We start from the raw sequence: 15,047 nt of genomic DNA on the forward strand, positions 1-15,047 counted from the left end.
TTAGGATGGTTAAAGTCTTCTAAATTCTTATACAGTACTATCACAATGTTGTTTACCACTAGTAAATGACCTTGCTTCCTCAAAGTCATGAAATTTTATTTCAGGAAGGTGAACAATCTCACTCTTGTGGTGATGAGATGACAAGGAAGGTGGGCAAACTCCATAATTAAATAGCTCTCAAAAGCTATAATGTTCATGAAGGGGTTTACTGCTGTTAAAACACACAGGTTGAATTCAGTTGTGTTATTTTGTCAGGAATGCCCTGGGCTAGGAGGACTGAAGTGAAAAAGAAGACTCGATGTCATTTATAATAAACATACAACTTTATTTTCTTTTATTTTTAAAAATTCAGTACCATTCTTTTTATCCTGCCTTACATAGCAACAAAGAAACTACAGTATTTTCTCATTATTTTATTTCTAATGGCCCTGCAATACTATCTTTTAAGAAAGCCAAAATCTGTTTTCCCTTTTTCTCTCTTTTTTTTTTTTTTTTTTGGCACAGTTACTATGACAAACCATAGAATTTTAGAATTTTGGTAGGAATAAAAAATTTGACGACCACATTATCTTTCTTCTTTTAAAGTCTTTATGGCAATATAGATGATCAGACAGGCATTATTAAACAAGGCTGAGCATTATACAAGTGTGAAAGCTACAACAATGACTTGAAGAGGCCAATAAATATGGTATTTCCTGTCAAGACCATGATATAAAACAACACAGGTATTCGTCATTGCAGTAACAAACATTAAAACTGTGATTTGTTTTTCTGTGGGAGTGGGGCGAAGGATATTTTTGACTAGGGTGAATGGACTTGATACAAGTGGGAAAAGGTGTACAAAGAACAGCTTAACGTCAACACCAGTTTAATATCAGTCCAACCAACTCAGAGAAGTTTAGAGTAGTACAAAAAGCAAACATTCTCTGAGGGAGGATCGATATCTTGCTAGAGATCACCGAGACATCAAAGACACACACCTTTTTTTCTAGATATTTAAACTATTAAACAGTTTTTGACAAGACTGAGGTCAGACCTTTTCAGTTCTTGGCATTCTAATACAAATCGAAAATGCAGCACTTCAAAAAAGAGTTTCATTCCAATTTGGAACTAAACTACACTTCAAAACAATCTCCTGAAAACAAAAATGTTGAAAACATATCACTTTGGGGTGATTATTGCTTAGATAAAATAATAAAAAAACCCCAACAACTGTAAGAATCAATATTTTTTGTGAATTTGTTAATTTGCAAAGTTTATACTGTATTATTTTTATAGTTATTGGTTAGTTCATGGCATATCATCAACAGCATATTCACCTATAGCACTACTATTGGCATGTGACAGTAAGAAAAAATACTGAAATATTTTATTATTCTTAAAATCAATACCAACAACTGATTTTGGTATATTTGGAACACTGCTCCTTTTTTATTTTTCCTGTATCAAAAGGCTTCATTACAAACACAAACAGGAGGTGCTTTAATATAAGTATCAAACTGCTTCACTTTTTCTTTTCAAGGTATTCTTTATGTGACACAACTTTAATTAAAATTAAATCTTTTAAACATGTTTCCATTCTATATTAAAGACATTTTCAGTAACAAGCATTTATATGGAAAAATTCTGCTGATTAGTTGTTCAGGTCAGTTGACTGTAACAAACTCTTTGGGTTCCCTATTTAATTCGTGTATGCAGTGGCATCAACTGTGCACAAAAAGTTAAGTACATTGGAATGTATATTGTAGGAAAGCCACCCGCTATCACTATTTTACTATTAAGGTCTGACTACTTCAAACTCTGAACTAAATTTTCAGAGTTTTTGTGAGAAAAAACCAAGAGAAAATGGGAGTTTCCTGTAACTACTATTTCTTGCTAGTGAAGGCCTGATGGGTACCCGATATCATAAATACATAAACTGATACTGGGCAAGCTGCCAAACTTCATCTGCTCAGTGATGTTTGTAGAGACAAATCAGACAAATCAACTATGTTGCTTAAGATACGCAGTTACAAAATTAGCTTTGGAGGTAATCAGAAGGAATTCTGCTTACTAGTGTAGGGGACAGATTAGTCCACATTTTGACAGACTCGTTATGCTTGTCTAGCTAAGCCATAACTAATTACTTCTTTTAGTCAAATTAGACCATCATGGTCTGGATGGCTGGACAACTAGATGGTAAAAAGCTAGTTGGACAGGCAGGGTCAGAGAGTGGGTAGCACTCTACGTGGATGCCCGTGACAAGTCGATACCACAGGGATCTGCACTGGGACCTGTCAGGTTTAACATCTTTATCAGTGATCTGGAGGTGGTAATAGACTGCACCCTTGCCAAGTTTGCAGATGACTTCAAATTGGGGAAATCGGTAAACGTGCTGGAGGGCAGGGCCACCATCCAAAGGAACCCAGGTAGACTGGAGGAAGGAGCCAACAGGAACCTCAAGAAATACAAGAATTGCACCTGAAAAGGAAGAATCTCAGGCACTGGTACATGCAGAGGACTGACGGACTGGCACAGTTCACTAAAATATTTTCTAATAAAGACACTGCAGACATGGGAAGGCAGATATCAGTACTGATATCCCCATTTGTATTGTCCGGTTGGTCATATCCTCTTAAGCTTTGGTATTGCAGGGAGTGATGCAACTGCTACCAGCCCCTCTGCTCTTCTGAGTGGCACAAGGAACAGCACCATTTTGAAATGTATTGCCAAGTGAACAGAGGCAAACAAAGCAACTTACCTGGGGTCATTCGCCACTCTCATGAGTTTCCACATATGTGTCTGTCTGCACATGCAAAAGCATTGGTACTTAATGCAGCATTTTTCGTACAATTAATAAAAAACTGGGGATACAGGCAAATATGTATTTTCATTCTATTCATTTCAAAATGAATTAACCTTGAAGAGAGAACTGTGAACAATAGAAGTCTGAATTATTCTGTATTTTAAATCTTAACATTTGCAACGCAGAGCAGGAAAATCCATAAAAACAAATTTGCAGGTTCAGCTTCCTCTTAATTGTTGTCATTTTTCATTCTATCACTTTTGGTGTTATTTTAGGTTGAAGGACAGAGTGCACAAACAACAACCTCTCGAGCACATCAAAAGGTTTCAGCTTAATTCAAGGGAACACAGAATGTTTTTATACACCATGCCTTACCTTTAGCTATTTTTTGTACAAAAAATGTTACTGTAAACATTGAACAGGAATATTAAGACTTTATAGTTTATAAAGGATCAATTCATTATGTTGTAGTTCTGTCATCTCGAATGCTGCTTTCTTAAATATTTTGCAAGTAAATCTTAAAGGATAGATGGTACTAAAATTATGCAGTGATCTGAGTTGAGAAGAACTGATATGTGCTGTGTAACAGGCTGGATAGTTGCTTAAGATTGAGGCTAATTAAAAAGAATTATTTCAATTGTGTCACATATTCCTTTCAGGCTGCGTACATTGGTTGACTCTCTGTGCAGCCTAGCCCAAGAGGGCCCTCACCTTGATAGGTCTGCTTCTCCTTGGCAAAAGCAACAATGGCAAGTATGGCAGCAAATTCAATTAATAAATGCATGAAAACACTTTTCATACACATATACAAAGCAAATCTGACATTATCTTTTGAGGTGATTACAAATCTGATTGGCAAAGATAATGTCAAAAACATGTCACTTGGCTTATTGTTATGTGACTTTCTAACTAAAATTTGACATTCAGCAATAATCAATGTAAAACATTTGTGCTATTCAGATTGTAAAAAAAATCTTGATAACTATACCATCTTCAAAACTGTAAATGTGAAATCATAACAGAAATTAGTAAGTGCTTTCTGTTCTTGACTTAGTGTTATTTAGTTCGTGTATTGGTAATCTAGAAACAAACAATAAAATCACTTCTTATGAAGTTTCCATATGACATGATTATTGACTTGAGTGATAAATAATATAGAGAGAATTCTGAATCACTTAGTAATCTGAATTCATTTTTAAACATCATGCATTTGAATGCTGCCATATGCAAGATTGTACAGCTAGGAACACAGAAAGTAGGTCACACTCACAGGACAGAAAAATGTTTGTTGGAAAGCCTGTATCTATGAAAGCCTTTGGCATCTGGTGAGTAACCAACTGAACATGAGCTCCCAGTGTAACACAGTGAATAAAATTAATGTAGCTCTTAACTATATAAGACAGACTATAGATATCACATTACATCTGCATGGTATTATTGACACCATTACTAGAATACCATGTCCTATATGTCCATTACTAGAATACCATACCTAAGGTATGCACCTCAAGGTTGTAAAGTTTCTGAAAAAACAGAAGGTTTACAAAACCTGCAATACAGCAAAACTTCACAAAGAAATCTCAGTCTGGTTAATTTATAAAAGAAGTTAATCGTGGTCTGCAAGTAACCTCCCTTTATATCCCAGATTTATCCTCAGATGGGTCTCGATCTATCTTCAGGTGGATTTCAACACGAAAGGCGGTCTTCATCTACCCAAAAGGCAGAAAAAAGTTCAATGTCTAAACATAAACAAACATTGCAGTCAGACTAGAAATAAGGTACGTTTTTAAAGTAGGACAAACACAAAAAAACTTCCCCAACGATGTGTTGATTTTTACATTGTTTTCTTTGCTGATATAAGGAGTGGGTGCCTGTTTAAAAACATGCTCTAGTTCAACCAGAAGATAAGTATGGGATATACAAAACACAAGACAAAGAATTATGGTCTGTTTGAAACAAGAAATCAGACTAATGACTGGGGTGACAAGAGGCAGCTGGGAACATGCCAGTAAGATATATTTTTATTGGAAAACTTATTTTGCAAACTAGTTGAAGACACAGATTTGGAGCGGGTGAGGCCTTGGCTTTGCCCTATTCTATGTGACCCTGAAGAAGATGAGAGTCCCTGGGAGGAAATAAGTACGTTCATTCAGCTAATAGCATTGTTTGCCTCCGACCTTTCTTTATGGCTGTCTCAGGTTCAGTATGTTCATAATTTGTCTCGTTTTATCTCCTTTCTTTAGTATTGTGGATGAAACCTCATTCAGGAGTATCATTTGGGCACTATCTTTGATTCTAAGGCTTTGGATCTCCACATTTTGAAAATCAAAGTTTGTTTAAATCTGCATTCTTTGGCATAGTGTCTCTAATAGTCAGTTCTTTCTATCGATTCATGCAGATAAACTCTTACCATTTTCCATCCTAAACACCGTGACTTCTTTTCTCTGCTCTTGATATAATAGCAAATTTTCATTTGTCAACAACAGAGCAAAGAGTACTTTCCCAGCCTTCTGCTTTAGTAATCTCTTCTCTCTCTGTATTTCTGAATTTTCTTCTCTTCCACACTGCATTAAGAAGCTGAACATTAAGTTCTAGTTCAACACTGAAAAATCCAATCCTTCTTACAGTCAAGCGATGATGTCAGCATTTATTTTTAAGTTCTTACATTTTAAAATAAGCACCTTCATGCTTTCTGTTATGTTTCTTCTTATGTTTGGGAAGAGTGCTCAGTGGATCTGCCTAACGTTATCCCATCATTTGCTTCAAACCCCTCCTCAGACCTCACTGCTCTTGTGTTTCTTACACACGCAATGAGGCCTACCACATAGTTCAAAATTACCTAATTGGCTTCCTGCATTTCCCCAGCAATCTTTGCATAAGCATCTGTTGTCTCTTGCTTTACACTCAGGTGATGAGATTTTTGGAACAATGAACCATTATTTCATCCTGTCTTCCACTGAGACTACTAACTGCACTCCTAATATTCCTACTACCTGCTACTGATTACCCTTGTACAAGAGAAAGCGGTGACTCACAAAATTCCTATTGATTTGCTCCTGGGATAAAGTATTATTATAAGGATTGCAATGCTACACCTATGAAATTCCTATTCCTCAAAAGGAGTTTGAGAAGGTCATTAATTTCAGGGATCGCATCTGGAAGGGAGGCTATAGGCCACCTATAAGAGCCCAGGGAAAAAAAAGAGTTATGATGTGGCCCTTACCACAGGAATAGGGTTCTATTTGGTCCTTGAGGGAATGTTCAAAGCCATAAAAAAGTCTATTTCATCCTCCCATTCACAGGCATATGGGTTTGTCCACAGACGGCATAATTTCTGGCACAAATTCATTCTTCAGTTCTGGCTTCCATTGTTTTACTTGCAGAAATAAATGATTTTGTGGAAGTATCTTTCAAAATCACTTCATTTTCCATGGCAAATGCTTTCAGCTTCCCTTGAGCAGCAGCAAACTACAGCAGACACAGGCTGGACTCAAAACTCAGAGAGAAAATTAAAGACCAGTATCTATCAGAGCTCTAGCAGTTTCTTTGGTGAACTGCTGCTAGCAAGAAATCACAATCAAGAAATCACAGGTAAGCCAACCATCTCCCAAACCTTCATAAGTCTGTAAGTACAGTTAAAATAAATTACAAATATATCTAATATTACATCTGAATTATTGTGTATCATAATATATTACCATCCTCATTCGTGTCCTGAATACTAGTGAACTAAACATGCAGTGTAGGTGGCACATGTAATAGTCTCTTTAATCCCTGGCCATGAATTCACTAACAAAACAAATAGACTACTGCTCTTCACAAAGCCCATGTAGCTGCACTGCTGCATTAAGTAAGCACTTCTGAAAAAACACCTGTAGACTTCAATGAAGACTATGGCAAACACTTACTTTTCAAAGTAAACATTTAAGGTAATTATTTTCTATTTAGCTTCCTTCTTTTATTTGGGAAATGCACTTGAAAATGCATTTCTTTGTTCAAATCATTGTATTGTTCAAATCACAGAAGGGTTGATGTTGGAAGAGACCTCTGCTTTACAGCTGGGTGGCCCTCAGCATACATTGGTGTATGGAGTTGTTCCTCTCCAGGTGCAGAACTTTGCACTTCCCCTGTTCAACTTCATGAGGTTCCTGACAGCCCATTTCTCCAGCTTGTCAGCATCCCTCTGGATGGCAGTATGACTCACTGGCGTATCAGCCACCCCTCCTTGTTTTGTGTCATAAGCAAACTTGCTGAGGGTACGCTTTGCCCCATCATTAGGTCATTAACGAAGATGATAAACAAAACTAGACCCAGCATTGACCCCTGGGGCACACTGCTAGTCGCTGACCTCCAACTACACTTTGCGACACTGATCACCACCCTCTAGGCCTGGCCATTCAGCCAGTTTTCAGTCCACCTCACTGTCTGCTCATCCAGCCCATACATCAATAGCTTTCCTATGAGGATCATATAGGAGACTCTGTCAAAGGCCCTACTGAAGTCCAGGTAGTCAACATCCACAGCTCTCCCCTTGTCTATCATGCTAGTAACTTCATCACAGAAGTCTATCAAGCTGGTCTAGCAAGACACCCTTTGTGTAGCCATGCTGACTATTCATGATGATTTTCTTGTCCTTAATGTGCCTGGAAATGTATTTCTGGATTAGCTGCTCCATCACCTTCCCAATGATAGAGGTGAGGCTGAGCAGCCTGTAGTTCCCCAGGCCCTCCTTCTTTCCCTTCCTGAAGATATCAGTGACATTTGCTGTCCTCCAGTCTTTGGTCACTTCTCCCAATGGCCACGATTGATCAAAGATTATTAAGAGTAGCCTCACAATGACATCTCCCAGCTCCCTCAGCACTTGTGGATACATTCCATCAGGGCCCATTGACTCAGTCATGTCCAGGTTGCTTATGTATTTTCTGACCCAATCCTTTTCTAACAAGGCTACATCTTCCTTGCTCCAACCCTTCCCCCTGGTCTCTGGGAGCTGACATTCCTGAAGGCTGCTCTTGCTAGTAAAGTCTGAGGCAAAGGCGGCCACCAGTACCTCAGCCTTTTCCATGTCCTGTTTAACCAGATCTCCTGTCTTGTTGAGCAATGGACCCACATTTTCCCTAGTCTTTCTTTTGTCTCCCATGTACTTATAGAAGCCCTTCTTGTCCTTGATGTCCTTGGACAGATTCAGTTCCATTTGGGCTTTAGTTTTCTTAGCTTCATCCCTGGATGCTCAGACAATGTTTCTGTAGTAAACCCAGTTTACCAGTCCCTGCTTCCACCCTCTGTATGTTTCCTTTTTGTGTTTGAGTATTGCCAGGAGCTCCTTGTTCATCCACGCAGGCCTCCTGGCATTTTTGCCTTAGTTCCAATTTGTTGGGATGATCTGCTCTTGAGCTTGGAGAAGGTGATCTTTGAATATTAACCAGTTTTCTTGGGCCCCCATTCCCTCCAAGGCCTTATCCCACAGGACTCTTCCAAGCAGATCTTTGAAGAGGCAAAAGTCTGCTCTCCTGAAGTCCTGGGTTGTGAGATTGTTTTTCACCCTCCTTCCTGCCCTTGGGATTCTGAACTCCAACATCTAATGGTCTCTGCAGCCAAGGCTGCCTTTGACCTTCACACGTCCAACAAGCCCCTCTGCGTTGGTATGAAGTCTCAACTTCATACCGTGTTGGTGCGAAGTAGATCACCTCTCCTTGTTGGCTCCTCTATCGCTCAGAGGAGGAAGTTATCAACAACACACTCCAGGAATCTCCTGGATTGATTATGCCCTGCTGTGTTGTCCCTCCAGCCAGTATTGGGGCTGTTGAAGTCCCCTATGAGGCCCAGCGCTTGTGAACGTGAGGTTGCTCCTGTACAGGAGGGCCTCCTGTAGAGGACCTCACCCACTTGTTTTCCCTGGTCCGGTGGCCTATAGCAGACACCCACTCTAATGTCACTTTGTCCTGTCCTGTCTTTAATCCTAACCGTTAAGCATTCCGTTGGCTCCTCATCCATCCCCAGGCAGATCTCCATGCACTCCAGCTGCTCTCTCACATAAAGGGCAACTCCCCCTCCTCGTTTTCTCATCCTGTCATTCCTAAAGGGCATGTATCCTTCCACTGCAACACTCCAGTCATGGAAGCCACCCCACCATGTCTCCGTGATTCTGACAAGACTGCAGCCATGCAGTTGCACACAGATCTCTGACTCATCATATTTGGTCCCCATACTGCCTGCATTAGTATGCAGGCACTTCAGAGAGGCACCCCAGCAAGTTGAGTTCCTGGAGAGGGTTTGGGGGATTGTGTTGTACACAGAATTATAATAATTTTTTACATAACATAATTAAAGCTGAAGAGAATTGAGTAAAGAATGACACATTAAATCACATGGGGTGATTTAATATAATAAACTAAATCAGTGAGCTAGAACACAGCAGCTTATATGAAACCAACAAATATTTTAACATTAACAACATCTTCTTTATTTGTTTACCTGAAAATAGAACCTGATGTTGGTAATTCCTTTGGAATAAGAAGTGGTTACTTAAGATGCAGTCAGCTTCATTTAAAATCGATTAAAACCAACTCATTAAACAGAAATAAATCGATACAACGCCCAGTAGCTCCCACCTCACAACACCAGCATGTGGCGCTGTCTCCTGTGAAAAAAAAAAAACATCCCCGACTTTCGCAAAGCTGGTCTTCGAAAAAGCTTGTTTTTACATCGTCAGACTGCTCTGAGGCACAGGCAGGATAATAATAGCTGTGTTTTTAACATAAGATCAATGCTCTGCGTTTGCAAGAATTTATTGGTATTAATTCTAGTACTTCTAATACTGTATTAATGTATTGACAAAAAGTTCAGGGAGCAAAACGTACAAATGTGTCTATTATGTCTATTTATCTGGTTATGGACTATGATTATCTTTAAAGATTGGTTGGTTTGTATATATTATTCATTTCCAAATTTCTGTATTCTGTAACCTCTTTATAACGAGTGTATTTACAAACTTGCGTATCTTGTCTTTTGGCCTATTGGCTATTTAGCCCATAGTGGGTTTTAATTACCTACTAAATTCTTGAGCCACCGAGCCTGCTTCTTAATCTCCACGTAAGGGAACGGGACCTGTGCGAACACAGTTTTACTGGAACTGAACAGCCAGTCTTTTGTGTGCTAACCAAGTCAGCCCTCACTAAAAAGGAATTCACAGACTACGCTGATGATCTCTGTAACCATGACCTTTCAAACAAAAGCAACTGAGTAAACTGTGTATTCACGAACTTTTTAATTATTAAGGGCTCTATGCCCTCTGCTACCAGACTTTATAAAAAGAAACAGGATTCGTACCCTTTTACTCAAAGCCAGGGTTTATAATATACAACATAAATTGCATTAGTAGTAACACGGAGGGGATGTATCTATAGAACCATCTGCCCTCTGTAGATTTGCATCTGATTTACAGATAGTTACATATTTTTTCAGGCAGTTCTTATTATCTGCTAAAATATGGCAAAAGTTGAAAGCATTTGGTGTACCTGTAAACACTATGAATCAGTGAAGCAATTTTCTTTTCCTGACTCAAGGCAAAATAAATTGCGAAATTTTCAGTAAAGGCTTAAGAAAACCTTTATGAAAGTTAGCCAGAAACTGGGAAGTCCTGAACTTAGTACCGAGGCCTGAACAGGCTCACCACTATTTGTCGCAATATTGCTAGGCCTGTGCATTTATTTCTGTGCTGTTCTATAATGTGGTTGTTTTTTTCTTTTTAAATATAAGGATGCTGGATTAGGCGAAGTAACCGGTTCTCTAGAGGCAAAATAAGTCAGCACCGGGAACAGCATTTCTGAGCCACTTAGGACATCAGCTCACTGCAAGAAGTAGGCAGTCACTCCAGCTCCAAAGATGGGGGAGACTTCTGGAGGTGTAGCTGAGATGGTCTTCCTTGCCTGACCAGGGGCACTTCCAAAACAGCCGTCAGGGAACGCTTACACAGTGCAAGCAGCGAGGCAACTTCAGTGTCAGGATGTGGCAGGTGACCTCATCTTCTGGCAACTGCGCTCCCTTGAGCATCCAAAGGCACAAAATGTCATTTCAATTTGTTAGCACTTGCAGGAGTGAATCCAGCCTCCTGGCTTCTTTCAAGTGAAGATTTCTGGTCAGCTGAAAACAGACACTGTAAGGTGCGAAGTAATAGCTAAACTTTGTCTCACTTCTTACTTTATTTGTATGTTAGCAATACCTGCGACAAGAACTCTCTTCTCTTTTTAATCTGCGCCTTTTGTGGTTAAGCTAGTAAAATTCTAGCTAGAATCTAAAGATAGAATTTAACTACTGATTTATTAGTTTGGATTTAGCACACCTTCTTGTACTTTGATTTTCTGATATAGATGGGTGTATGGAAAGCGTACGCATATAGTCTGGTAAGAACAATGACATTGGGGAACATGCTTCATTTCACATTTATGTACCTAAGAACATCCATAAAGAGAGGAATTATAGCCATGTAAAATTAGTACAAGCCAGAGTGGTTGAAGGCCTTGCCGTCTTTTGATGAGAGTTTAGGTGACTTTCCTAATGAGCACTTAATTTACGCTAAAATTTGTTCCAGTAAAGACGACTCCTGCAGTCTGTTTGATAACAATGTTAAACTACTACTGATGGTAGTGAGCTAATCTACCATTAACTACTGCAACGGCCTAAGGACTTCTTGTTTCAGCTCATACAACCTTGGGATTTTCAAGTTCAGGAGGCTCAATCCACAGGCTCTGGTGAGAAAAGATCCACTTGCTCTTCTGAGTAGCACATACTGGCACCAGGAGCAGCAGTCCATAGGGTGTACGGGAAGGAATGTCGTACACAACCTCTGTGCCACAAACCTCGGCATGCGCTCCCAGCCCTGCAAGTGAAAGCGCAGAGATACGCCAACGTTAAGTTGCCGTATACTGTACGGGAGCCATTTTAAAGCTCAAGGCACTGTTTTAATTTTGCAGCTATTACCCAGAGGTATTTGGACTAATGACTTGTAGATTTTCATTCTTAAATAACTCTTCAGAGGAGCCTTTATGGGTTTCACCCTGGGACAAATGCTCACCGCAGAGTTTTGCTGTAAGAAACACAGAGTTTTAAAAAAAAAGAAAAAAAAAAAAAGACGAAAGAAAAGAGACTGATGCAGACGAGGCTGTAAGGACCGGCGGCTTAGCAGGGCTGCGGACATACAAAGCCTCGGACGGGCCGTGACGCTCCCCCCGGCCTGGTCCAGGCCGCCGCGCCCGGCCCTGCACGGACGGCGAGCCGGGCCCCACGCCGCCGGCTGCCGGCCCCGCGCTAACGGCCGGTGACCAACGGCCACGCGGGTCGGGCGCGGGCCGCGCGCCCCCGCCGCTCCGTGGGACCCCCCTCCCTGGCCCGCGCCTGTGTAAGGACGGGGCGGGAGGCTGTGCCGGCCCCTGCCCACCCCGGTGCCCCACAGGTGGCGGGTCTGGTAGCGGGAGCTCGACCGCCCGGCGACGGCCCCGCCGGGCCGACCTGCCCGCGGCCACACGGCCCGCCCGCCCCGCCACTGGCGCTCGGCGCAGCCAATGGCGCGGCCGCTGTCAGCCTCGTCCCGCCCGCTGCCGGGCGGGGGAGGGCTGTGGGCCGGGGCGGGCGGGGGGTGAGGAGAGTTGAATGATTGAACTTTCTTGTGTAGTTTCTGCGGCGCGGAGGTGTCTGCCCCCAGCGCAGCCCGGCACCAGCCCGCCGAGCGGCAGCTCAGTCCGGCGCCTGCTGCCCCCCTCCCCGCAGCGCCCGGCCGCCCCTCTGCCCTCCTCTCCTGGCAGAGCGATGGTGCGGAGGGCGCCCGGCGCGTCCCTCGCCCTGCTCCTCTGGGTAACGGCCGCCTGCGGCAGCCCCGCCGGGCCGGGGGCTGGCGCCGCCGCTCCCCGCAGGCAGGACGAGGCTTTCTCCACCGCCAGATGCACCTCCAGGTGCCTGAGCCTCCAGATCACCCGCATCTCCGCCTTCTTCAAGCATTTCCAGGTAGGGGCATGGCGCCGCTCAGGGGCGCCCCGCCGCCGCCGCCCGGCCCGCCCGGTCCCCCGGCACCGGCGCGGCGGGCGCGGGGTGGGGACGGAGAAGACGGCCGGGGCGCCTCTTGGCAAACTTGGGGGGCCGTTTGCCCGAGGGATAGCGGGGCGTTGCGGGTGCCGCCGGCGGCACCTGGAGGCGGCGGGCAGGTGGGCACGGCCCCGCGGCGGCGAGACCCACCGGTGCGTGTGGGTGCCGGCCGGGGTCCCCGAGTGACCGGTAGCCGGGAGGAGGCGGCGGATCGTGGGGCTGCCAGCACGTCGCTTGTCAGCTGCTCGCCAGGCGGCTGGGCGGCGGGGCTGAGCCCGCGGCGGGGGCACCGCTCTGCCCCGGCTCCTTCGCAGGTGCTCGGCGCTGCCTCCGGTGATGTCCGGAGCCGTGGAGCGGGCGGGGCGGCCGCGGCACGGTGCTCCCGGGCCGGGGGTGCGCTTGTGCTGGCGAGCGACGGGCGGTGCTGGGGCGATCCCCCGGGGGCTCCGCCTGCCCGCGGGCCGGGCGAGCCGTCGCGCTCTGCCGCCCGCGGGCGGTTCACGTCTCCAGCCTGGTGGGAAAGTTTGTGCTTATTTTTTAAGAGCGATGATCGGGAACGTGTGATGCTTGGTTCCGACCTCCTGGAAGGTGAGGGTGCGGATGAGTTTTTTTCTGAATCAGAAGGGCACGTCTCTGTCTAACGGGAATGGGGAAATCGGGGTGAATGGGGCTGAAGTGGCGGAAAACCCCGAGGTATAAAATGAAATGAGGGAGAGTGAGCCCCGAAGGCGACTGCGCTGGAAGCAATGCGGGAAGTGGTGTAACAGCAGCGAGTACCTGCCCGTCCTTTCCAGTTTCCAGTTACACACGCACCTTTCCCTTCCCCACTTGCTCTACGTTGTGAAAGTATTAAACCGAATCGACCCCATCCAAATGATGGAAAGCCTCCTACACCGCCAGCCCTTCTCCCTCCCGAGCCCCCAAGCCCCTTTAGGAAGGGCCGGCCATCCCGGTGGGAAGGGAGCCACCTCCACCTTTCGGGATGGCGCGTCTCTGCAGGGCGCAGGGGACCGGGCGGGGAGCGCACCCTGCGCACCCTCGCTTGCACTGTGCCTTTCCTGGGCAGTCTGACACTGGAACCGCTGGGGCAGATGGTTTGGGTAAGGCAACGTCCAGGGCTAAGGTGTTGGCGCAGAAGGCTGGTATGAGCGATATTTAAGGATAACCCGATTTAAAAAAAAAGTCAGCGTGAAAGGAAAACTTAATGCGTTCGTTTCAACGGCAGCAGGAGGTGTTCGGTGCCTGTAACCGGATTTGGACTAAAGAGACCAGGGGTGCGCCCCAGGGCGGTGGGGAAGGGGCTGCCTGGGCCGGCCCCGCGCCAGGGCTTCTCCTGCAGCTCCGCTGGGGCTGGGGGCGGCAGAGCGCTTGCTGTCAACGTGGTCGCCGCTTCGCGGGATGGCTTGAGAGGAGGGTACCCGTTAAAATAGTTCATTATCTTGGAGAGGGATTAGTATTTTTTTTATTGCGTTGTCAGGCGGTTGTAATTTATTTGTTTTACAGTTTCAGTGGCTAAAGAGGCAGTTTAGATCAAGCCAATTCCTGGTGAAAGGCTTTTTTTTGTGTTTTCTTGGCAAGATTTCTTCTCCGATGTAAAACTGCTGACAGAATGCACATTGCCAAACAATAGTGATTACATTTTAATTAGCCAGGGTGCAATAAGCTGCAAATTACTCAGTTAGGACTTGATAACTGGCTGGTTTTTTGTAATCAGTTGAAAATCTCGGCATTTTAACCCCAACCTGCTAAAACCCACGGTAATTTGTCTAAATTACCAGGGTTTAAATTTCTGCTAGACATGAAACGACTGTAATGTTTGGAAGATAAAGTGCTCTCGCTTATAAAAGTTAGGATTTCCATTGTCTTTTAAGGAGGGACTTTCAGAGTACAGCAAGCATCCGATGTTCTCACAGCAGAGTGATAATACACAGTGGACAGTAGGACATGCAGATCTGGGCCACATTATTCCATGAGGGCTAAAGGATATGACACTCCTTTCCTCCCTCTCTCTTCTCCCACCTTCTAAACACCTCCCTCCCCCCCTTTCATCTCAACTGGTAGCAATTTCTGGAGTTCTTTTCATTTCAGATGCCCACTTATCTTGTAATCTGATTCAGCCTTTGAAGCGAACTAAACACTAGCTCATCCGAACTTGAGCAGGAAGGAACTCTAGTGTCTCCCAGTT

At 44.2% G+C, this 15,047-nt stretch overlaps 1 protein-coding gene across 1 annotated transcript in view; it reads left to right on the top strand.

Moving 5' to 3' along the window:
- Nucleotides 1-12,398: 12,398 nt before the first annotated feature.
- Nucleotides 12,399-15,047, top strand: part of ANOS1 (anosmin 1) — a 148,091-nt gene continuing 145,442 nt past the window's right edge. Inside the window, exon 1 of the mRNA XM_074606896.1 lies at nt 12,399-12,784. Within this exon, the coding sequence (XP_074462997.1) occupies nt 12,434-12,784 (351 nt within the window). The 5' untranslated portion in view covers nt 12,399-12,433. The remainder of the gene's footprint in view (nt 12,785-15,047) is intronic.

The sequence above is a fragment of the Larus michahellis genome, chromosome 1, assembly GCF_964199755.1.
Source record: "Larus michahellis chromosome 1, bLarMic1.1, whole genome shotgun sequence".
Taxonomy (NCBI): domain Eukaryota; kingdom Metazoa; phylum Chordata; class Aves; order Charadriiformes; family Laridae; genus Larus; species Larus michahellis.